General features: G+C 42.1%; 5 protein-coding genes across 5 annotated transcripts; 1 reads left to right on the top strand and 4 right to left on the bottom strand.

Moving 5' to 3' along the window:
- Positions 1-3,337: 3,337 nt before the first annotated feature.
- Positions 3,338-4,105, bottom strand: N7477_009875 (uncharacterized protein; the record flags this gene model as incomplete). The annotated part of the gene is given in 5 exon segments (XM_056971536.1): positions 3,338-3,418; positions 3,434-3,481; positions 3,566-3,634; positions 3,907-4,023; positions 4,034-4,105. The coding sequence occupies 5 exon segments, from the start codon at positions 4,103-4,105 to the stop codon at positions 3,338-3,340; spliced, it is 387 nt and encodes a 128-aa protein (XP_056818515.1).
- A 39-nt stretch (positions 4,106-4,144) lies between these two features.
- N7477_009874 (uncharacterized protein) lies at positions 4,145-4,407 on the bottom strand (the record flags this gene model as incomplete). Its single annotated transcript, XM_056971535.1, has 2 exons — positions 4,145-4,204; positions 4,276-4,407. Coding segments are annotated over 2 exons (192 nt in total), but the record flags the coding sequence as incomplete, so codon positions are not given.
- Positions 4,408-15,140: 10,733 nt separating this feature from the next.
- N7477_009873 (fungal specific transcription factor domain-containing protein) lies at positions 15,141-16,352 on the bottom strand (the record flags this gene model as incomplete). The annotated part of the gene is made up of 1 exon (XM_056971534.1): positions 15,141-16,352. One exon carries the CDS (start codon positions 16,350-16,352, stop codon positions 15,141-15,143), a length of 1,212 nt encoding a protein of 403 aa, XP_056818513.1.
- Positions 16,353-17,544: 1,192 nt separating this feature from the next.
- On the bottom strand, positions 17,545-19,574 carry N7477_009872 (uncharacterized protein; the record flags this gene model as incomplete). The annotated part of the gene is made up of 5 exons (XM_056971533.1): positions 17,545-18,296; positions 18,437-18,693; positions 18,758-19,080; positions 19,160-19,236; positions 19,295-19,574. The coding sequence occupies 5 exons, from the start codon at positions 19,572-19,574 to the stop codon at positions 17,545-17,547; spliced, it is 1,689 nt and encodes a 562-aa protein (XP_056818512.1).
- A 1,085-nt stretch (positions 19,575-20,659) lies between these two features.
- Positions 20,660-22,524, top strand: N7477_009871 (cytochrome P450; the record flags this gene model as incomplete). Its single annotated transcript, XM_056971532.1, has 5 exons — positions 20,660-20,759; positions 20,825-20,888; positions 20,961-21,337; positions 21,411-21,983; positions 22,046-22,524. 5 exons carry the CDS (start codon positions 20,660-20,662, stop codon positions 22,522-22,524), a joined length of 1,593 nt encoding a protein of 530 aa, XP_056818511.1.
- Between the last annotated feature and the right edge of the window lie 1,778 nt (positions 22,525-24,302).

Here is a 24,302-nt window from a genome sequence, read left to right as displayed (position 1 = left end):
CGCGCCCTTATCACTAACTTTCTATACTTAGTGTCTCGTCACTCTAGTATTTATAACCTAGGCACTACGCGTGCCACTAAGCCTATAAGTTAGAAGCCCGTTTAGTATAAGTTTCGCTAACGATTCTGTAGGTTAACTTCGCTATTTACTAGATATATCTAGCTAGTTATCTCCTTATTCCTATCGATAACCCTAGCCCTAGCGCGTCTAATATTTACTATCTCTTATAGGAGGCTTCGCTAGTCCCTCGTTTGTCCCCTATAGATATTGTGTTTACTTCCTAGCGGGTTACGAAGCTAACCTTCCGCGATAATATTTCGGCCGCGCTTCGCCTCTAGTACGCGGATAGAGACGCTAATAGTGCGGCGATTATTAATAATATTATAGCCTATCTTTTTTTTATGCTTTGACCTTTTGGTCTTATTTCCTTAATATATCGGTATATCTTTGTGGAGGTTTCGTGTGTGAAACCTTAAATACCTAATTTTGTTCTTACTGTTTTTATAGTGGCCGACTTTGGGTCGGGATCTTTTCTTAGGATTTTAATGAACTCTTCTGCCTTTTCTCTTTTTCCTATAGTCCTATATTACTTCTTAGGTATTCTTTATATTCACTTCTAGTAACTATTAGTTATATTTTGCGGGCTATCCCTTCTACTTAACTAGGAAGTGTATCTTATTACGGAAGATTTTCTTATCCTTAACCTCCTTAACCTCCTATTTATTATCGTCCGCGAGCTCTGGCATTAAAAGTGGGTTCGCGTCTAATTTATGTTAGTGCTAGGGCTCAAGGAAGGTCACGGGGAAGACGTTATATAACTAGGAGTATTAGTTAGGTAAGCTTAGATAATACGCTTATGTTCTGACTGTTATAAGTACGCGAAATAGTCTAATAAAGCGTGGTAAGAGTTTTCTTATAGGTATCTTTAGCTTTAAGTTTTATAGGTTAAAAGGGCTATAAGATCTCTACGCTTAAATTTAATTAGGGTGTAGCGTTTATTATAGTGCTTCGCTATAGTTTTAGTAGCTCTTCGCTATATTTTCTTTATTTTTTTACGGAGATTATATAGCTTTTATATTTAATCTGCTACGGCTAGCACTTCCTTCTTTAGTGCTCTGGCCTCGGAGCGTAATTAGAAATTTAGGGAATATCCTATAAGGGCTTAGAAGGGCGAGATACCTATAGTGGTATTTATAGTATTATTATATATAAACTCTGTAATTCGTAGCAGATTCGGCTATATTTATTACTTGATATCCACAAAACACCGTAAGTAGTGCTTAAGGGTTTAATTTATCCTTTCTGTTTAGCTATCTGTCTGTGGGTGGAAAGCCGTAGAAAATCGGAGTTTTATCCTTAAGTAAAAATATAGTTTTGACCAGAATTTATTAGTAAAGATAGGGCCTCTATCGGATACGATACCTTCTAGTGGGCTAAACTAGAGTTCGATCTTATAATATATTATAACGATAAGGGAACTAGCGTTAATCGCTATTAAAACGGGGATGAATCGGCACTATTTCGTAAAGTGGCAGATAATAACTAAGATTATATTATAAGGCTCGTTCTTATAGATCACTAAGGGTAGACCTATAATAAAGTCTATAGAGATTTTGGCGAATAGTTGTAAAGGTTACGGTAGGGATTTAAGGTTACCGTACGGCCTATACCGAGGTACTATAGTTCCTTAGCAGACAGAGTAGGTTTTTATATATTCTGTAACGTCTTAGTATATATTCGTCTAATAATATTTCCGTTATAGGAGCTCTGTCGTCCTATATTTCCTAAAGTGTCCTACTAAGGGATCGTCGTGGTAGATTTATAGCAATTTTTATTTTAGGTTACTCCCCGTAAGGATATAAAGGCGTATTCTATAGCGTAGTAGGCTATTAAGGTTAATAGACTATCCTTTTATACGCTATTTCCCTTACGAAATAGCTATCTTTTAGCTCTGAGTCTCCGGATCGTTATCCTAGATTCTCTTAACCTAGATTCGTAGATTAGCGCTTACGTGCTCCGTATAAGCGTTCTCACTAGCACTAGCACTCTATACTATACTCTGGGGTAACCGTTAAGCGTAACTCAACTCCTAGACATTGACATAACCCATGGGTTGGGTCCATGGGTCAAACCCAACCCGTCCATGGACGGGTCCTGGACACCTACCCCGAACCCATGGACGGGTCAGGTCTGGCTGCCTATAGACGGGTTAACCCATGGGTTTCTTGGCAACCCATAGTACCGTAAGACATAAGTTATACAATTTATGTAGTATTTAATGTATTAGAGTGGTAATATTTAGACAGAATATTACCGCATTTATTTAGGAAGTGAAGATCAAGTGAAGATCAAGTGAGATTAATTAAATACTAAACTATTTACTAATTTCGAACCCTTTATGTATCCTCGGCGCCTTCCTTACCCTTCCAGAATGCCGTACTTGGCTCATTAAGGGTAAACCACTATTATCATTATCACTTTGCTCACTTTCATGATCAGATAAAACACTCTTTTGTCACCTTCTTCAGGGATCTCTAGAGCCCGAGCTAGTTCAAGCTGTTCATCTTCTATCTCAAATTGAGTAAGGCAAGAGAACATCATTAGATCCTAGATAGTTATTGAGTTCAGACGATCTCGGCGATAATAACAAACGTCGCGGGCTAAATTAAATAGCCTCTCTACCCCCGCACCAGTAGCGGGAATAGAGAAGATATCGCGGGCTACCCGTGCGAGGGTAGGATATTCAAATTGATAGTCTCTCCAGAAGGCCTGAGGGGGTAGTGCGTATAACACCTAAAGAGAAAGAGAAGTAAGCAAAGAGGGTAAAGAGGCTTAATAAGCGAGCAAGCCTTTAAATAGGAGTTAATCGGACTCGGGGGAGGAGTCAATCAGACTCGTGGAAGGAGTCGATCAGACTCGTGGAAGGAGTCGATCAGACTTATGGAAGGAGTCGATCAGACTCGTGGGAGTAGTCGCTTAGACTTAAAAATATAAGGGATTAACCTTATAAGAGGAGTCGACCTAACTAAAAAGAGGAGTTAACCTAACTGAAAAGAGAAGTCGGTCTGACTTAAAAGTGGAGTCGAGCTAACTTAAAAGAGGAGTAGAGGAGACTTAAATAAAGAGGCTTATTGGCTTAAAGATACCGTGCGAGTTTATCCCGGTCTAGGTTAGATTCACCTTTATCTTCGAGTAACCGATTAAGTTCCGACCCTTATATATAAGCTTTAGATAGAAGGGTGTTATTCTCTTCGAATTAATAAGCTTTAATCCGATCTTAAAGGGTGCTGTGATAGTGTTCGGCCTATATCTAAGTAGAGCCCTCTGGCCCACCAGACTATTCCTTGCGTTTAAAGTACTGTAACTTATCCTTTAGTGCGAGGATAGTGCTATGCGTATATATATTATTAGCCTTAGGCTAATCGGTCTTTACGTAGTACTTACGGAGCTTCTGTAGGCCTGCTTTAAGAGCGATAAGTATCTATTACTTCTATTTAATCTAATATTCGTTAGTATAAGGGTAAATAAAAAGTAAGAGAGAAGTGAGAGAAAAGTAAGAGCGTACCTTCTTCTTTTTAAGCTGACTGATTAACGCCTCGAGGTATTTAAATAGCTTATTATAAAGCTTAAATACCTAATGGATAGTCACGTCTTTTGTCTTTGAGAATATGCTTATATATAGGAAGAATAGTCTTATAAGGCAAAGAAGATAGTTAACCTATCGCTATTCCTCGGAATTAAGCTTTAGGTTCTCTAGGCACTTAATATAGCAGTACCTATTAAAGTATAGTTATAGTCGTTTAGCTCTTTATAATATCAGATAGGTGGAATTCCACCGTATTCGGACGTCCTAAATTAGGACTAATTAACTAGGTTCTATCGATTGAAGCCTAAGGAATTCCGTACGCCTTTATAGGCTTCCATTAATATATATTGTAAGCCGGCGTACCCTATCGAGGGTGTTTGCAATATCCCCTTTCTGTCCTCGCTAGGTAGAAGCCTTCTGTAGCTTATCGGTCCACACTATATCCACTGTGTCGTTCTTTGGCTTTGCTTTGATCCGATATAGGAGCTTATTAAGGCTAAGCTGAATCATATACGCCATACACGGAATATAAACAATAGAGATATCTGGATAGGTCCGTTAGACCTTATCAAACATTGTCTTATTATTTAACGCATTATCAGTGGTGATAGCCAGAATCTAATCTTTAATCCTATATCTGTTAATAACAGTATATAGGGCTAAAGTAAGGTTCTCCCTAGTATATATACCCTCGAGGGGTTCGAAACCGAGTAGGATCTGCCTATATTCCCACTATTTATTAAGGAAATACCCAGTGATAGCCATAAACGCCTAATAAAAGGGCGACGTCCAGCAGTTAAGTATAAGTGATAGCTTTGCGTCTGACAGAAGCATATTTAGTATACCTTACTATTAGATTTGGACGGTGCTTTAAAGCTAACGAGTAAGGGTTTTACCTATTTAGATAATAGGGAGGGAAGAGGCTTATTAGGTTAAGCGTAAAAGGTCTCGAAAGTGCTAGTTTTCGATAATCTGGAATAGTAGACGAAGGCTAGTGATTGTGACCAAAAGCTGCTTCTTCTAATCGTTTTTATCCTATACGTCGGGCGGGGGAGCGTATAGAGCTTAGTGATTCAAATAAAGGAGTATTAGTCTTACTTCTCTTTCACTTTTCTTTCACTTCTCTTTCACTTCTCTTTCACTTCTCTTTCACCTTTGTCTTACCTGGGTACGGATAGCCGCCTGGATATTTCTCTGTTTTAGCTTACCCTTTAGTAGGCATCTTTCTCTATACCTTATTATAATATTCGTCCCATTTTTAGGACTATACGCATAGATCTGGCCACAGTCCTTATAGATAATATATGGTCTACTAGTAGAGATCTCTGCGCCCTATTCAAAGTGTGTCTAAACCTCGGATATTAAGCCCCTTTTATCCCACCGGGGATATTCCGCTCGTGGTTTCTGCCCATATATTGTTATAAGCCACCATTAGATAAATATAGCCTTATTTATATCGGTCCATAGGATATAGTTTCTCTTTAGGTCCGACGCGTTTAAGGATCGGTGGGGGCTCGGTAGTAATAGGCGCGGTAGACTGGCTTTCAGGAACCGAGGAGGGTGGGATAGAGAAGCAGCAATCAGATAGAAGAGGGTCGATACTATCACTCGTGATAGAATCAAAGTGTTCAGATAAGGATCTAGCCATAATAACGCGAAAGAACGTAAAAGTAGGGGTGAAGTAGGGAGGAAGTGAACCATGGAATAAATAGCGGGTAGGACTATACACGCGTTAATTGGTTATAACGCGTGTTGAGCGGGTCTTTTGATCTGATGTCATTGGTCTCACGGACCCACACACCTATTCTGCAGAATCAATCTCTCTAAGTCCGTGAAAGGATTAGTCTTTATCTTCACTACTCACGCAAATCAAATATATAAGCTCTTAAACTAGGAGATAAAGTAGAGATATATATAGATAATACGTACACAAAATATCATAGCTTAATATTGACATTTGGGTGAATTAAAAATTAAAGAAGAATCTCCAACAGAAAGTGGTAGTACACTTATCTACGGGAAATATATATTTCTGCTCTATACCACTAACATAAACACAACTACCCTATTATAGACGATAATAATTAGTCTTCTTTATGCGACCGATACAAAACGTACTAGTCTAGGTATAAACGATCATATTTTATATAAATACAGTAGGGAAGGATGAAAAAAGAGGGAATGGTATGCGTTTAGACCAGAACTAAGGTAAGAAACGGTAAATAAGCTAAAAATTATGCAAAAAGTTCAGGCTGAATCAGGCCAAATCAGGCCAAATCAGGCCGAAAATCCTAAATCAGGCAGGATTAGGTGTCCATGGGTTGCCCATGGGTTAACCCAACCCAACCCATGGACGGGTCAGGTTCCGCTGCCCAAGCGTGGGCAACCCATGGGTTGGGTCATGGGTCGAACCTTCTGCCCATGGACAACCCATGTCAATGTCTATCAACTCCTCCCAGATAGCCTAGTTAGCTATTTCTATATCGCCCCGGCCTCGATTCACTTAGGTATTAATAGGGATTCGCACACGGAGTTTAGGTTCTTCCTAGTTATTATACTCTAACTAGGATTTGCCGGCTAGGAGGTCTCTTAGTTTGACCTCTGAAACACCTACGATTCGCTCTCGAATAAGGTTTAGAAGCTCTGTTCTTAGAGCTATATCTTTATTTAGCTATTATAAGAGGCTATCGGCAGGATTTATTCTACCTACTCGGTATTTAATCACGAAATTAAAGGGGGTAAGGAATAAACACTACCGGGCTTAGCGTCTATTAATTTTTGGCTATTTTATAAAGCCCTAGAGATTCGAATAATCAGAGAGGACCTCGATAGGGTACTTACTTCCTTCTAGGTAGTGTCGCTATTACTTAAATAAATATATAATAGCGAATAGTTCCTGGTCCGGGGTGCTATAGTTTAGTTCTGCGCTAGTAAATTTTCTTAACTAAAACGCTACGGGGTGCTATCGCTCTTTATTATTAGGTTATAATATTATCCCGGCTATCCCTAGGTTAGATACGTTAGTTTTAATTCGGATATATCTTATTAGGTCGAAGAATTTAAGGAGTGAGGCTTACTAAAAGGTATCTTTTAGTTATTAAAACGCTACCTTTTCGATATCGTTTAGATCTATATTCCCTTATTTCTTGCTGTTCTAGCTTCCCTTTAGAAGGTTAGTAAGAGGGACCGTAATAAGGGAGTATCCTTTAATAAAACGCCGGTAGAAGTTACAGAATCCTAGGAATACTTAGATATTATAGAATATTTTAGGTATTTCCTAGGACGCGATAGCGATAATATATTATAGGTCTATTAAGATACCTTAGCTACTAATCATAAAGCCGAGGAATTCCACTTAGTCTTAATAGAATACGTATTTAGATATTTTTGCGTAGAGCTATATTTCCTTTAGCCTTTCGAGGACTTATCGAAGGTATTTCGTGTATGACTCGTAGTCTGATAAGAAGATAAGGATATTGTCTAGGTATATAATATAGATTATATTGAGTAGGCCACGTAACGCGGTATAAATATAGTTTTGAAAGGTAGCTAGTGCGTTAGTGAGTCCAAATAGTATCACTATATATTTATAGTGGCCGTGTTATGTCCGGAAGGCTATTTTTTATTCTTCGCCCTCTCTTATTCGGATTCGGTAGTATATATCCTATATATCGATTTTGCTAAAGTATTTTGCACCCGAAAGGCGGTTAAGGATCTCCGAAATAAGGGGTAAAGGATAGCGATTCTTAACTGAGACTTTATTTAATCCTCGGTAGTCTACGCAGAGACGTAAACTACCGTCCTTTTTCGGTACGAAGAGGATTAGCGCCCCTACGGGACTCTTAGAGGGTCGGATATATCTATTTACGAGGTTTTCGTTAAGATATCTCCTTAATTCCGCGAGTTCGGTTTGCGAGAGGGGATATATTAGCCTATAAAGGGGTAATACCCCTTCCTTAAGTTCGATAGTGTAGTTAGTTAACTTTTGTATTAGCAGAATCTTTAACTAATCGGCCGCGAATATATCACGAAATATCTCTAGTTCGTCTAGTAGTGTTAGTTCGGATATAGTCTCTGTTTCTTTATTATCCTTTGGAAGCTATATATCTTCTGGTATTTAGATCGCGGTATAAATATAGGTATAGTTTCGGCAGGCCTTAGTGAATTACTGCGGGCTAAGTGAGGAGAACTCTTTTGCCTCGAATCACTATTATTAGTCTAGTAATAAATAGATTTAAAGGTCTTAAATTATAGTTATCGATAAAAGGACGGGGCTGCCTTCTAGGCGTAGGTCCCTATCTATAGCTATATATTATCTTATAAAGCTATAGGGTGTCCCCCTCGAGTCGGTAGCGGTAATAGGGACTTTCTATACCCTATAGGAGATAATCTTCTGGTTCGAGATTGCCTAAATAGTTAGAGCAATAGCCGGGGTATATTCTAGGTTATACTTTTTTGCGAATTAGTAGCTGTTGGAGCATAAGGGGAAAGCTACCACGAAGCAGATCGTGGCCCCTTAAGTCCGTGGGATCAACCTTAGTCCGGCTAGGTCAGTCAGTGCCAGACAAAGGAAGAAGGTCAAAGGTCGTAGGATAGACTATAAGCAGATATAGCCTAAACGAAGGCAGAACCACAGTCCTGAGGATCAAAGGAAGAAAGTAGAACTGACTTAATTCTTTCTGCTAGAAAAGAAGGACATATTTATAGGCTAAAATAGCCTAGAAATGACGTCTAGAATAACATACAAATACTAGACAGCAACATAATAAAGGTGGCAAAGAAGGGAACCGAAGAAAAGCCAAAAGAATGATGTCAAGAATCGACGGTTTCAGCCATCCCTAAAGCTTCCCCGCAGTATCTGGTTATGCATACCCAAAGGTGGACCATTTTATCCCTAAGGGAAAGTGGTCCGCCTATCCTTGAGGGGACTGAGGGTCGAAGTCTGTTCACCGAGGTTCGAAGACTATGGTCGAAGTCCGCAGGCAAGATATGCCCGAAGGCACCTCCGAAGGAACGGACCATTCATGCCTGAAGGCGGACCTCTCAAGGAAAATGGTCCTGCCTATCATTCGGGAGAGGGCCGCGGACCAGAATCAGAAGTGGTCAAAATATCATTTTGATAGAAGAAAAAAATCTGGTCACGTGATTAATGCAATGCTGATCTTATATGTTGAATATAAGGATAGATCTTTCTATGTAGCATTGGTCTATATTCCAATAGTAGCTAACTAAATTAACTTCGGCGTAACTGTCTAGGTCCGCGTATATAACGAGGGCGTTCCGTACTTAAATTAGGATATAAAAGCGTAAGGTGGTCCCTATCTTAGGGTCTAGAGTCGTAGGGGTAGGGCTCACTTCGACTTATTCCCTTTTCCTAAGTTCCTTAAGGATTAGATATGCGCGAGGTATGTGTTTAGTCTGTCTTTGGTGCAATTTAGGGCGATATAGCCGAATTTATGGTATCGGTAATATTAGGGTCTCGATCCTAAGCGTGATAGGTTTTGGTCTTAGTTTGTAGTCAATCTATATATATTATTTGAGTTATGATAGCCGCGGCTTTCCCGGAAGCGTAAGGAACCTAGCCGGGTCTTTAAGGGTTATTACTCCTTATATCTTTGGGAGGCGTCGTCCCTTCTCTAGTTATACGTATATCTGGATTATGCGAGGCGTCCTAGTGGGCGTTAATACTCTTAGGTTTCGTTAGCGAATTAGCGACGTTTCTTAGCTATTTAGAGTAGGTTCTAGAAACGTCCCGCTTTACTTACTATAGTATCGCGTGTCTCTAGTAGTTATCCTCTAGGGAGATATTCGCTTATATAATAGCGAAGGGCTAGGTTAAGCTTAGAGTAATAGAATATTATACTATCCTTTTCGCTTTTCTGTTTAAAATATTATTCTAGGTTATTTAGATAGGTATAGAATTAATCCGGATTATCTTATAGCCTTTAGTGTGCCTAGCTAAGGCTAATACTTATATCGGCCCGTAAGGTAGCTATATTATATAGGAGGGTAGTCGTCTAGTCTTTAAAAGCTATCTATAAGCTCTTAAGCTCTTATTATTTCTTTATAGGCTTTATATATATATATTATAGCTATCTTTAGCGATAGTCATATTCTATTATTACTATATCAGCGAATACCTTTTCTCGGTCTATAGGGTATCATTTTAGGTTAGCTTCGAATTAATATTCGAGGTCAAGAATCTACTCTTAACGTTTCCGGAGGTTAAAGTCCTTTAAAAAGGAAGGGATATCTTTGATTTTAATACCCTTTTTATCGTTACTCGCGGTCGATTCGTCTTTATTTTGTAGCCGGGTCCTTATCTTAACTGGCACGGTTCGGTCCCCTTTAAGCTCCCGAATACGTTTAAGGAGACGGATTTTCTTATTAAGGCGTTCGATTTCATCTTCGATAGTTTAGCTATCGTTTCGGAGTTCTCCACGGGTCGCTTAATATCCGCGTAGGTCCCCTAGAAGTAGTTCGTATTATAGCGGGTCAGGAGAAATTGACTCAGGTTAGTTTAGTCCCGGGGTCGAATCGGTAGCGTCTCTACGCTAGGACGTAGCAATAGCCTCGTGCGATATAGGCGTGTCGTCGCCTTCGGTAGCGACGCGGGAGCGGAGGACACGGTCGTTAACAGACATACTTCCTTAGGTAACCGATAAAAGAAGAATCAGAATTATAAAGGATCTATGTATTCAGGATAGAAAGCCTATCGGTTAGGTAAGGAAGGATATCTGGACTAGGTATAGTATTATAGAAGCAAGACTAATTCTTGCTAAGTCTAGATTAATTGGAAACCCTCTCGATTTAAGTACGAATTAGGTCCGAGACTTGCTTATCCCACTGCGGGGCAAACCTTCACCGCTAGTCCTCAGTATTCCTTTACAAAATAGGGGCAACTAAAGAAATAAGAGGAGGATTAGGACTAAGGCGTAGGCGGCTACAGGTATAACGAGAGTTAGTCAGAGTAGCTATAACGCGCGAAAATAAAAAGAAAAATATTTTTTTATAGTAAACTTATAAGCGAAAATAAATACTAGATATTAGCCAGGAGATACCTAAAAATAGGCGAATAAGCATAAAAGAGAATAGAATAGTAAAGAAATAAATAGGTTAGAGAGAGTAAGAAGAAAAAAGAAGAAGGGCCAAAAAGTTACGCGCCTATATCCTCACTTATAATAAATATATATATTTAAGTGATTTCCTAATCGGGCCTTTATAATCTTATTAATCCTATTAATTCTTATAATCTTATTAATCTTTATAATCTTATTAATCCTATTAATCTTTATAATCCTACTAATCTAGTTAATTCTATTATAATAAATAATACCGCTATAACAGATATAATCTATCTTAGATATATCTGATTAGCGAAGCTTAATTATTAATAGAATACGCGCGGCCCTAATCGCCCGCGATTAATATACTTATCTAGACCCTCTCTTACTATAATATATTAGTTATTTATACCCTACGCGACTAATTAATATAATAACTCTACGCGTGTTCGTTCCCTTATTGTTAGAGCATAAGGGGAAAGCTACCACGAAGCAGATCGTGGCCCCTTAAGTCCGTGGGATCAACCTTAGTCCGGCCAGGTCAGTCGGTGCCAGACAAAGGAAGAAGGTCAAAGGTCGTAGGATAGACTATAAGCAGATATAGCCTAAACGAAGACAGAACCATAGTCCTGAGGATCAAAGGAAGAAGGTAGAGATAACTTTTTGGAAAGTGGAAAATGACTTCAGGAAAGTAGAACTGACTTGATTCTTTCTGCTAGAAAAGAAGGACATATTTATAGGCTAGAATAGCCTAGAAATGATGTCTAGAATGTTATACAAATACTAGATAGCAACATAATAAAGGTGGCAAAGAAGGGAACCGAAGAAAAGCCAAAAGAATAATATCAAGGATCGACGGTTTCAGCCACCCCGAAAGCTTCCCCGCAGTATCTGGTTATGCATACCCAAAGGTGGACCATTTTATCCTTAAGGGAAAGTGGTCCGCCTATCCTTGAGGGGACTGAGGGTCGAAGTCTGTTCACCGAGGTTCGAAGACCATGGTCGAAGTCCGCGGGCAAGATATGCCCGAAGGCACCTCCGAAGGAACGGACCATTCATGTCTAAAGGCGGACCATTTACCTCTGAAGGAAAATGGTCCTGCCTATCATTCGGGAGAGGGCCGCGGACCAGAATCAGAAGTGGTCAAAATATCATTTTGATAGAAGGAAAAAATCTGGTCACGTGATCAATACAATCTGGTCTTATATGTTGAATATAAGGATAGATCTTTCTATGTAGCATTGGTCTATATTCCAATACTTATTTATACCCGGACCTATATATTATTATTTTATTAATATTTTAGCACTTATCGGAAATATTTAGTTATAGTTAGGAATAAATATTCCGGTCCTTAATATATTTCTTTTATTAATAATCTCTATTTATATTATATTAAGAAACTAACTAGGACTCTTAGGTCCGATCTTATATATACCTAAGATTATAAGGATATAATCCTACTTAGTAAGGGAGGATATAATAATAAGGCCTTCTTATTAGGGGGGGGAATAGTTACGTTACCTAACTTTTTCTGCCGTACGAACCTATATTAGTCCGCACGGCTACTATATATCTACTCCCTCGTACACTTACTGAATAGAACACACTTTCCCACCTCCAGAATCTCAATATTAAGGAGAATAATATATAAGCTTAGGATAAGAAGTCCCTTTTATAGTCTTATATAACGATAGCTAATCTTAAAGGGATAAAGATTATAGATTATAATAAAAATAATAATAATAATACTAACCTTCCTCTACCTAATATCTAATAATATATATATTTAGTAAGAAGCGTAAGCGCTTAAAGCTACTTAATAGTTATATATTTAGGTCTTAATAATTTATTATTTATTCTATATATTAATCTAATTATACGATATTTTTCTCTAACTTTATAAAGGCTAATATTATAGCTAAAGAAGCCTATTTCTAATAACTACTAGAATTTACTTATATTATAGCTCTTAGTCCCTAATACCCTTTTTTAATAGCTATTAAAAAAGGTAACACTATAATAGAATACCCTTAAATAATAATAGCTATCAAAAAAGGTAACGCTATAATAGAATACCCCTAAATAATAATAGCTATTAGAAAAGGTAACGCTATAATAAAATACCCCTAAATAATAATAGCTATCATAAAACGAAAACTACTTAGTATTAAAAATTACTAATAAATATATAGAAAACCCCCCGGAATCTATATAACTTATATATAAATAAGTAAGTCACGTTTTCTACCTATTTATCCTATTTATAGACCCTAAGGGTAACCCTAAGGGTGACCCTCGGAGGGTCGGATATATAGGTGCCCGACCCCTAGGGTCTAGAAATCGACCCTCCACCCGCTAAGAGGAGGTGCGGGTGGAGGGTCTGGAACGGTCACCCGGGGTGAGTGCCAGGTCTAGACTATATAATATATAGCTATCTTAAGGCCTAAGGGAGGCCTAGGGTAAAATAGTAATCTAGAAAGAGCCATAGGTCTAACCCGATTCGGGATTAAAGTGGTTTTATTTCGTAGATACTTATTTCTCTCTTCTCTCTTCTTCTTCTTCTCCAGTTTAGTTACTTTTGTTAATGATACACGAATTCGTCTTCGACTTGGTCTGTAACAGACTACCGGTGAAGGTTCACCCCATAGTATAATAAGTAAGTCTCGGACCCGATTTATATTTAAATCTAAAGGGTTTCCAGATAACTTAGACTTAGTAAGAATTAGTCTTACTTCTTTTAATACTAGACTCTAGTCCAGATATCCTTCCTTACCTAACTGATAGGCCTTCTACCCTGAACACGTAGACTCTTTACATAAAGTGTATCAGAGTGGTTTCCTCTACTTTTATAACGCGTAGGGAGATAAAGCGAGCTATAGTATCGATACATCTCTTTAAAAAAGTAGCTCTTATACCGTCAGTAGCAGTACATAGATCTTGGCTTTGAGTATAGGACCCGCGCTAACTTTATCTAACGCTATACCCGGCTATATAATCGCTATAGTAGCGGAATTAACCACGTCGAACGTCAACCTCGACTACGGCGACCTCTTCGGATTTATTGATCAAGGTTCCGACCGATATAAAGGCAGTCAGCGGTCATTGTGTGGCTACTCTAAGAATTGTCATTTTTGGTCCTCTAGATTTCAGTTCACTCGGTATATAAGGACATAAGTGATTAATAAACTTTTTGTTTTGTCCTAAATCTCCCCCTTTCCTTAGCTTAGCAGTTTTACTATAAGTCAGTTACCTTATGTTTCGCGAATATTAAGTCTGGTGTTATCTGCTTTTCTTATAATATTTGAGGCCAGTGATCGTACTGTATCTTAATTAGACACCTACTATAATATACCACTTTCTAGGTACTACCACTGTATTTGTCGACTCGTTATTTAACTAGGAGGTGTAATATTTTTGGTTTATCGCTTGGAGGTACAGTATGTATATGTGTGTGTGTATATCTTTGAAATATCATTTCCCTGGCCCCTCGTCGATGATAAAATTGGATTGAGGTGAAAGTATGATATTTTTGTAAGTATAAAGAGATGCAGCTATTTGTATTTGTAGTAGCTTATATCCCTGCTGCCTAGCGGGCCGGCTTTGGGAAGATTGGCCTTAAAAATATCCATGACCAAGTATGCCTTCCCACGATAGCAATTATGCTGGAGGTTTGGAGGATGAGAGAGCCGCACCTAGCCAGCTCCTGCTGGCCCACCTAATATAGTCTGTGATCCAGAGAGCAAGTCTCTGTAAGTAAATTCTTACCTCTTAGTAACCTGCTTCCCGAGGTCTAAGACTAATCTTTATGGACTGATATAGTTTTCATTTGGCGGCATCACATTGGTATGAATTGTAAAGGAGCCTTTGGTTTGTGACAAGAGACATGAAATAATTTTTTTCTCTGTCTGAAGTCGCCTTCAAGAAGGTTGATATATAGATTAGTCGATGGCCAGAGTGGACGATGGAACATATTAGAAGCCAGCTAGAATATTCCATCAACCAAAGCCCGCCATTCTGGAATAAAAGGATTTTTAGAGCATTTCTCGTCCGGGCTAGCCGGTTTGCTGGACTTCTTGTAATCGACGACGTCTAACATCCCAATATGGTTCAGTGCCAGAGTCACTCAAGACAGTAGTAGACAATAGCTTACCTAAAAGGACTCCCCCAATCGACCAGTGTCGCGCGACGTTAGACAGAACCAGTCTGATGGTCTCGGCGTACAGGGACGCCGACTGCGATTCGATGGGCACGCGATCATCCGGAACATGGACAGTCCCCGGACCGACGAGGGCACAGAATATAAATGGTGAACATAGAGGCAAGTACTGCGGAGATAGAAGCTGCGTGGCGCGGTATACTTCTATGATAGTCGGGAGATAAATCCGAGGGGGTCGAACATCTGGGGGTTGTAGCGCGACATCGTTTCCCGGAGTCTCATTTTGTTTGAGCATCAGTAGGGTTCGAGCACTAGGAAAGAAGTTACGACGTCAGCCATGCCAAACCAAAGTAAAAATTGTCGAACTCGACACCGGGCATAGAGCGTACCAATTCAAGACAATCAGAGAACACGCAATCCAGTTAAGTGTTACATAACTGGTATGACATGATGCAGCCGACATAGAAAAATCTTGAAACGAAGGAGGCAACGCAAGGAACGCACATCCGATTGCCGCCTCTGCATGATGAAGCATCTGTACAGAAGGTCCTGGTGGGACAGCTGCGTCGCACGCCTGTCTGAAGACAGCCAGACAAACCAAGAACCACGCTCTTTCGCTCCGGTTCGAAGACTCGGCTAGATGCTTCCATGGCATCCCGCCATTTGCATTGAGTAATGCCGACGGTGCTTGAGCTTTGTTATTCCAGTCATCATCCGACACCGGCAGTAGGACGTGAATAAAGCGACTATCAATAGCGAACGGTCGTAGGGACACAGCGGATGAGAATGTGTCTATCTCCCAGACCATCCACCAGGCACGACGTCTCTCTTCGAGGAGAACCCACGCTTCCTGATTTTGCTGTAGCGGCGAGCTGGCACGAAGGGTTTGTTTGTGGGCATCAGTAGTGTGAAGGTCCAAATCGTACGCGAGACGCACACAAGTTCCACTTTGAATCCACGCATCTTCTGAAGGGCCGGACAGAAGAGAGCTGAATGTCAAAAGAATAAGGCCTTGAAGACATTGTAGAGTACGAAGGCAATGCTTGAAGTCTCTGGATATCCATTCCCAAAGTTTGGTGGCTCTTTTCACAAATATTTGACCGCGACACGTCGGATCGATGCCGATAAACTCTGGGGCATTGCTAAATCTCGCAGAAAGGGCGAACATTCCGTTAAGAATAAACTGGTAGACAGGAGATAACCCAGGATGTCGTTGATCCCGGTTGGCCATGTGATTCCACGATAGGTCTTGATCGAATTTGGTGCGTAGGAAAAGAGGACAGAAGGCTTGTACTTTGTCGAAATATATGTGAATGAGCTCATCCGCAAGAGACGAAGAAATCATTAGGCCATAGCGATCATCAGGCGATAAGCTGAGCCGATCATTGTCAAAGTCTTGTCCGAACTGGTACACTGAGCCCGGGGATATTGTATCTAGCCAGGTCGTTTCGTCCACCAATGGACTCAGCCCCAGCAATCCATCGGTCGAATCCAGGAACCCAGCGACGGAGGTATCAAAATATTGTACATCAGAAAGCGACATATCGAACTCGTCGGTTGCAATGTGGTCATTCTTTGCCTTGTTCTTTGGGGCCAAGGAGAGGTCGCTTGCGCCCACGTACTTTTGACGACAGTCTCGCTCGCTCTCTCCTGGACTGTATGTGCACTTGCTGCCAATCCGAGAGCACAGAGAACATTTTGGATGGAGCATATCGCACCGTGTCTTTTTTCCACGGCATTTATCACAGGCGCGTCGTAAGGAGGGTCTGCCCGATGAACCGGTTGAACATGGGGTGTAATGGAGGCCTGAAAGAACTCCAAAATTGATGCTGTTATCGCCCATGCTTGTCAGATTTGAAAAGGGTATTTTCTAACAGAGAGTGAGAACAGTGAACGCATCTGGCTGATGCAGCATTGCAGTGCTTAAAAAGGAACCGCGGAGCAATTCCCGCAACCCCGCACCCCACATGGCGTGTCCAGCATGACTTTTCGCCTCCCGTGGCGATCCACCACAAAATGAGGATCCCACTAGTATTTTTATGACTAATAATCATCGGGTGAGACTCCACTCGTCAGCACCCGATAGTATGTACATGCTGCTGGTTGAAGATGTGCATAAAGATGAATCTATGAGTCGTACACGGTTCCTATTTTCCTGTTTCCATTCTGCACTATGTAGTATGTATGTTGATGTTGTTCATATTGGTTAAGCCCCAGCTAGACTATTTTCCGACCAATAACTACCTGATATGGTAATTGACCGTTCCCACTTTCAGCAAGCTCACCAATGCTGGCGCTCACTGCACATTCACTAGGTCACGTAATTTCAGTAAGATAAACCGCCACGACAACAGGATGGTCGTATTTGCTTCAACGTAAGGACTCTAATATATGCAGTGCTCATACATTGTTTTATCCCCTCCTCAACCTATGGTGAGCCGTACAATTCTTTACTAGGTGAAAATCTGGTTTTTCCGCATCCTCCATCTTGTCCGTAATGAACCACAGACATACAGTGAATTTGGAGATACCGGAGTACGAGGGAGAGACGGTGGTTTTAACCAAGTTCCCATCAGCATAGCGTTCCATAATATTACCACCACCGGTGCCAAATTCTATCATACTTTTATTAGTCTCATTGTTAGCTGGAGAAGATGGTTTCTTACCAGTAGTCGAAGATCTGGCTGCCGAGAATGTGGCGGCCCCCACCCCAGCAGTTGGGGAGAACTGGCAGGTCAATTGATCTGTTTTCCAGCGCTGGTGCGAAGGATATCTTCAATTGCAGTTGTTTTTGGAGGCTGATCCCCATCACCGCGCCAGGCAACGTGCAAATCCGGCCTTAACAGAACCGCGTCCCGCTCCCAGATCTGACGGACATGTGCTTCATCCGGAAGATGAACCGTCGATAGTGGTACCTTGAGCTGAATCGCGATGGTAGCGAACTTTTTTGCATTCAAACCATCAGCCGTGAAATCAACCAGGGTATAGTCAAGGCCCAAGAGATCATAGATCGAAGTTACACCGTCGCTGAGGAAGACGTGGGGTGCTCGGGCCCCCGGCCATGTTGAAGGATAGTAATTTCGCTGAGTCCATTCTGGCTCCTTTTGAGCTCTGCTGTCATAGACAATGACAGGAGACATATCGTTTCGATATCCCATCTCGATCCCAAGAGACTTGTTCTCCCCATCGTTTGCGAGGACATGTGCGCGGATGCGGTCACGGAATTTCCTCCCCTCTAGGGTATTACTTCGAATGAGACCCGGGGTCTCCTGGCGAACCCATGTGACGTACTTCAAATGAACCTCCGCATTGCTGCCGGACATGGCAACATTCCGAAGGGCAACAGGGCGGCGCTCGATCTCGTACGAGTCTAGCAAGGCTTCACCCCCTTGAGAGTTGAGAAACGCGGCTAGTTTCCAGCCAATATCATATGCGTCTCCCACACCCGTGTTCATGCCATATCCTCCGAATGGAATATTCTGATGTGCTGTTGGTCCGCGTGAGTCACAATATTTAAGGTAGTTTTTTGGCTTCTCAAGGGGCTATTACCTGAGTCTCCCGCCAGAAACACCCTTTTCCCCTTGGACCGGTATTGGTTTGCAACCGATAGGTTGGCCCTCCACGTACTGGTGACAAGGATCTGGTCGATTCTGAATTCTTGTGGGGGCCCAGCGTCCCCCAGCGCGGCATATACCATCTCTTCAGGATTGAGATCGTTTATGTCAGCTTCGGATGGCAAGGGGATGTGCATTGTCCATGTATCCTTTTCATCCTGATTGATGACGACCGCACCCTGAGACAGAAATAAGTGCCAGAACTGTCCCTGTCGATGAAGGACGTCCAGATCTTTGGACTTGAAGTGCACTAGCAGTGTCGGCACAGAGCTATAATGCGAATTCGCATTAATATTCTGTAGATATTAGAGTGATATGATGGACACACACGTACATTGGAGTACCAGTGAGCTCAATCCCAGCTGATTTTCTCACCCGGCTTCCTGCCCCATCGCACCCGATCACATACTGGCTGGAAATGATGTATTCAACCCCAGAATCTACGTTCGTGACGGCAGATTCTACCCGATCATCCAACTCTTTGAAGGACTGGAATTTGATTCCTGAAAAGCATTCGACCAAAGGCTCCGCTTCCACAATAGGTTTGAGCCAGGCCTCGAATATGCTCTGCGAGCAACGCAAATAAGCTTGACTGGGCAGAGCTCCGTCATTCTTCTCATTGATTTGTTGCCACATATTTTCGGGCGAGGGGAGATCCTAGAGTAAAACGCGTAAGCTCTTGTTGTTGCTCCTTTTCTTCTTTACTTTGCTCGAAAGAGAAAGATGAAGAACTCACCCATTTGGCAATAACTTCTCCTCCATCAGAGAGTCCTGTACTGAACAGACAGTTCAGGGAGAATTGCTGCGGAACGCCTAACAAATCCCACGTTTTAGGAACAACGAGCCAGCGCTGACAGGCGGGACCACCCACCTTGTTTCCTAAGCTTCTCTGCTAAGCCAAGTCGAGCCAAAAGCTCCATCGAGCGCGCATTGGTAATGTCCATTTTGGGCCATCTGGTCGTTTCATGATTCCTTTCGACGAGGACGGTGCGGATTCCACGCCTCGCTAGCTGGTACGCTGTCACCAGCCCAATAGGACCAGCGCCTACCACAAGCACAGGGGCCTGAGCAAGAGCTGGTCTGCTGTTGTCTTCCGTGAGGGAACCCTTTTTATCATCATTAGCCACATTTGCCTCGATAATTGTGGTCATGAGAAGTTACTTCGCACCATGTTATAAGAACGATCGAGCACGATTCTTTTTTTTTCCTAAGAGGTTGTCTTCGACGCAGTCAAGATCACTTGTGAATAAATACGAAAATATCATTGGGGAGGGCAGCCTACATAAGCTGGACTCCCTCGTCGTATTATAATAACTATATCAATGCATTAAGCTTTCCCCCGTCTACGTGGCGGAACGGCCGGTCTGTAACCATAACGGGCAATTGCCCGTCCCCATCAACCGTGGTTAACCCCGTTAGTCCCCGCTACGTGGCGGAACGGCCGGTCTGTAACCCTAACGGGCGATTGCCCGTCCCCATCAACCATGGTTAACCCTGGTTAGTCCCCGCCGGCTCTTTCAGTGCAACTGGACTTTAATTGAGAAGATCGGCCGTTGCTTTGCTGAAGTCTAGGTGGATTTACGGGGGCAAAAAACATCATCCAGTAGTAAGCGTTATGTCTCGGTCTCAAACCAGTTCGGGAGCCCTCTGAAAGAAGCTGCACCGATGGAGCTACTCTAGTACCACACAGATTATGTGACATTTGAGACGAATCAATGCACATGTCGCAGCCATTGACTAGCTGTGCTGATTGGGGAGGAGAAGATAGTTGATTTCCAAAGCAGGAAGAGTTACGCAATCCAGACGCGGCAGGGTAGAATGCCCTGCCCTGCCTACTGGTTCGAGCAGGCGCGGGTTCATGGCAGTAGATTGCTCTCTGTCTCGCGGAATGCAAGTAGACCCTAAATTCTCCATGGTGCGGGTCTTTTTACTGTCCGGACGTTTCCAGCACACCCCCGTCCTGCATGTCGCTATCTTCAAGACTCAATGAGGACGGCACTTCCTTGACAGGCAAGTCACCGATGCTGTCCGATCCTCGAAGGGGAGACGGCCCGGTGTCCTTGCACCAAAGGTTCTATGATTTTTGTCCAAAAATGTGGGGTAAGGTTTTTCATACTAACTTTATCTTAGGGGGAGGTAGGAACGTATTTAAAATCAGCTGGCAATTGTGCTAGAATGCAATATCATGAAAAAAAAAACCCTTTTACAGTGCACATGATTCTCTCGCGCATCAACCATGTCGCCACCCATTCTTTCTCTGCCGGTTATATTAGCCGTCATCGGAGTCCTCTATGCCTTCCTTACCGTTGGCCGAAGAGAGAGGAACCTTCCACCTGGTGAGAAGCCTGACTCCAAGCATTGACGACACAAAGGGACTGATTTGAATGAAACGCTTTTGCAGGGCCACCAACACTACCCATCGTTGGCAACGCCCATCTGATTCCTCGCAAGGGAGCGCACTTTACGTAAGAACCGAAACCCTCAATCCTAGGGCAATCTCGCAGCCGAAAGCCCTTTGAGACTGACATCTCTACCAGGTTCATTGAAATGGCCAAGAAGTATGGTGGCATGTTTTCTCTCAAAGTGGGGTCGAGTACGATTATTATCCTCAATGACCGACGGATAATCAAAGAGGTACTGGACAAGAACAGCGCCGTATCCAGCAATCGACCACAATCATTTGTGGCCCGCACCATCACAGGTGGCGATCATCTGTTGATAATGGATGCTGGACCGCAATGGCGAACGTTTCGGAAATTGTTGCATCAGGAATTTATGGCATCCAAGTGTGACAAGGAACACATTCACACGCAGAATGCCGAAGCGATTCAGATGCTACGTGACTTCCTCTTGTTTCCGGAAGAGCACATGTTACATTCCAAGAGATACAGCAATAGCATCATCATGTGTCTCCGTGGGTAGAATCCAACCCAAATAAGGAGTGATGATCATGGTTTGCTAACTTTCTTTTTTCCCCTTTCGTGCAGTTTACGGTGTGCGAACGCCTTCATTTGATACGCCTCATATGCAGAAACTCTACGAGCTCATGGATCACTGGTCCTCGATCTTGGAAATTGGAGCGACACCACCAATAGACGCCTTCCCTTTTCTCAAGTTCATCCCGGAACGATTCTTCGGCAACTGGTGGTCTCGAACTCAGGCAGTCAAGAGAGAAATGGAAAGCCTCTATGGTGACATGCTGCGACACGTAATGCGCCGTCGACAGACCAGCGGCAGTTTGAAGTGCCTCATGGATAAGGTTCTCGATCAGAATGGCAAACTCGGGCTCAGCGATCATCAGCTCTACTTCCTCGGCGGTGTAGCCATGGAAGGCGGATCGGACACTTCTTCTTCAGTAATCAATTCGTGCATCCATGCCTTGGTCCAATTTCCTGAGGTTCAAAAGAAAGCCCAGGCGGAGATCGACCGCGTGGTGGATGAAAGTCGTACACCCACCTGGTCTGACTTCGCGGATTTACCCTATGTAACCCAGGTTGTCAAGGAAGCACAGCGTTGGCGCTCAGTCGGCGGCCTGGGAATACCTCATGTACTAACCCAAGGTAAGAGCTTTCATTGATTCCTTTCAGAACGTTGCGATCATTAACCTTGATAACAACCCCAGACCAATGGATTGATGGCAAGCTCTTGCCCAAAGGGGCCGCCATTTTCACCAGCGCGTGGGATATCCACCATGACGAAAAACGATATCCAAATCCCGATGTGTTTGATCCAGACCACTATGCAGGCTACCACATGCTGGCCTCTGAGTATGCAAATTCCGCCGACTATGAGAATCGCGATCACTATTCGTTCGGGAACGGGCGCCGTTTATGCCCAGGAATACACCTAGGGGAGCGAAATATCTTCTTGGGGATCAGCAAGCTTCTCTGGGCATTCAAATTTGAGAAAGCTGTTGACGGGGCTGGCAAGCCCATTGAGACCGACATCAATCCTGTCACAGCATACACTGAGGGCTTTTTGATCACTGCGAAACCATATGCCTGCAAGATCACCCCACGCTCTGAGAAGCGGAAAGAGACTATCATGCGTGAGTTTGCTGAGGTGGAAAAGACTGTGTTTGCAAAATATGAGAGTGTGTAGCCTGCTGTATTGAATTCAATGTTGTAATGCGAGCCTTATGACTTATGTCTTATGTGGGATGAATGTCATATAAGAAAAGTATCATAGGATATCAATGATTTATCTTCGTGCTAATGCACTCAGTATTAGAAACTTAAATTAATATGGCAATAATCCAACTATGGAGGTAGCATACATTGGAAAGACTACTGTAATATTCCCTTAGGAATAGCATACTATTACACGCTTTTTGTCCGTGCGCCCATAGTAAAAGGTTCGGTAGACGGTAGGAACCTAGTGTACTGTTATATATAAATTGTCCGTGCGTTCTTAACTAATCACTACGGCTAATTACCTCTATCTACCAATAGCTCTATTAATCTGGTAGAGGTATTATAAAAGAAGCCAAGCGCGTCTTCCTACGCGACGCGTTCCGAAAAATGAATTAACTACTAGCCTTTGAGATTTTGGAGACGATGTCTCGCACTTTAAGGGGACCCAGGATTCTAGCTTATATAATATTTTTTAGCGCGAAAATATCTATTTACCCCTTCAGAATTGTGGGAGATCCAGTGGAAGATCTAATAGTAGATCAAGTCTTTTATCCTTCGATGAATAAAAGGATATTTCCTTAATAGGAAACCTTAGGGTATGATATGATGATTGAAGAAGAATTAAATTTTTCTTTGTAGAGAATTGCGGACATATTTATATCCAATCAACAATATTCTAGGCCTATAATAGACTTATATGATTTTAAGTCTAGGCCTGTCTTGTTTTGAAATCAATTATAGTCTAGGCATCATTTTTAGTCTAGACCTATTGTCAAGGCATCATTAATAGTCTAGACCTATGTGAAGGTATCATCAATAGTCTAGACCTATATCAAGGTATCATTAATAGTCTATCCATAGAACACCTTTTAATAGACCAATTATAATTAGGTGGCTTTTCGTATTTACCTAACCAATTATAAAGATCATAGTCTTCTTGAATGACTAAAGGTAATGCTGACAGTCCTTGAATATGCTGACAAATACCTTCCACGAGAGTAAAAGATTAGATATAGGTATCTCTTAGGAAAAAGTGGGATAAAGGTCTAAAATATTATATTATAAAGACTATAGCTCTAGATTCTTTCCTAACCCTAAGGATAGATAACGCCTAGAACTAGTTAGTAAGTAAATAATAACTAGTCTAGAACTAGTTCTTACTATATGTCGGGCTCTAAGGGTAAAGCTACCACGAAGCAGATCGTGGCCCCTTAAGTCCGTGGGATCAACCTTAGTCCGGCTGGGTCAGTCGGTGCCAGACAAAGGTGGAGGGTCAAAGGTCTTAGGATAGGCTATAAGCAGATATAGCCTAAACGAAGGCAGAACCACAGTCCTGAGGATCAAAGGAAGAAGGTAGAGATGACTTTGGAAAGTGGAAAATGACTTGATTCTATCTGCTAGAAAAGAAGGACGTATTTATAGGCTAGAATAGCCTAGAAATGACGTCTAGAATGACATACAAATGACGTACAAACACTAGGCAGCATCATAATCAAGGTGGCAAAGAAAGGAACCGAACAGAAGCGAAAAGAATGATATCAAGGATCGACGGTCTAAGCCACCCCGAAAGCACCCCCGCAGGATCAGGCTATGCATGCCCAAAGGTGGACCATTTTACCCCTAAGGGAAAGTGGTACGCCTATTGTTGGGATATAAGGGGAAAGCTACCACGAAGCAGATCGTGGCCCCTTAAGTCCGTGGGATCAACCTTAGTCCGGCTGGGTCAGTCGGTGCCAGACAAAAGGT

The sequence above is a fragment of the Penicillium maclennaniae genome (genome assembly GCF_028827695.1).
Source record: "Penicillium maclennaniae strain IBT 15551 chromosome Unknown utg000008l:1.0-3552695.0:1.0-3555053.0, whole genome shotgun sequence".
Lineage (NCBI taxonomy): Eukaryota > Fungi > Ascomycota > Eurotiomycetes > Eurotiales > Aspergillaceae > Penicillium > Penicillium maclennaniae.
Note: the sequence above shows the minus strand (reverse complement) of the source record. Positions and strands in the feature narration are given on the sequence as shown.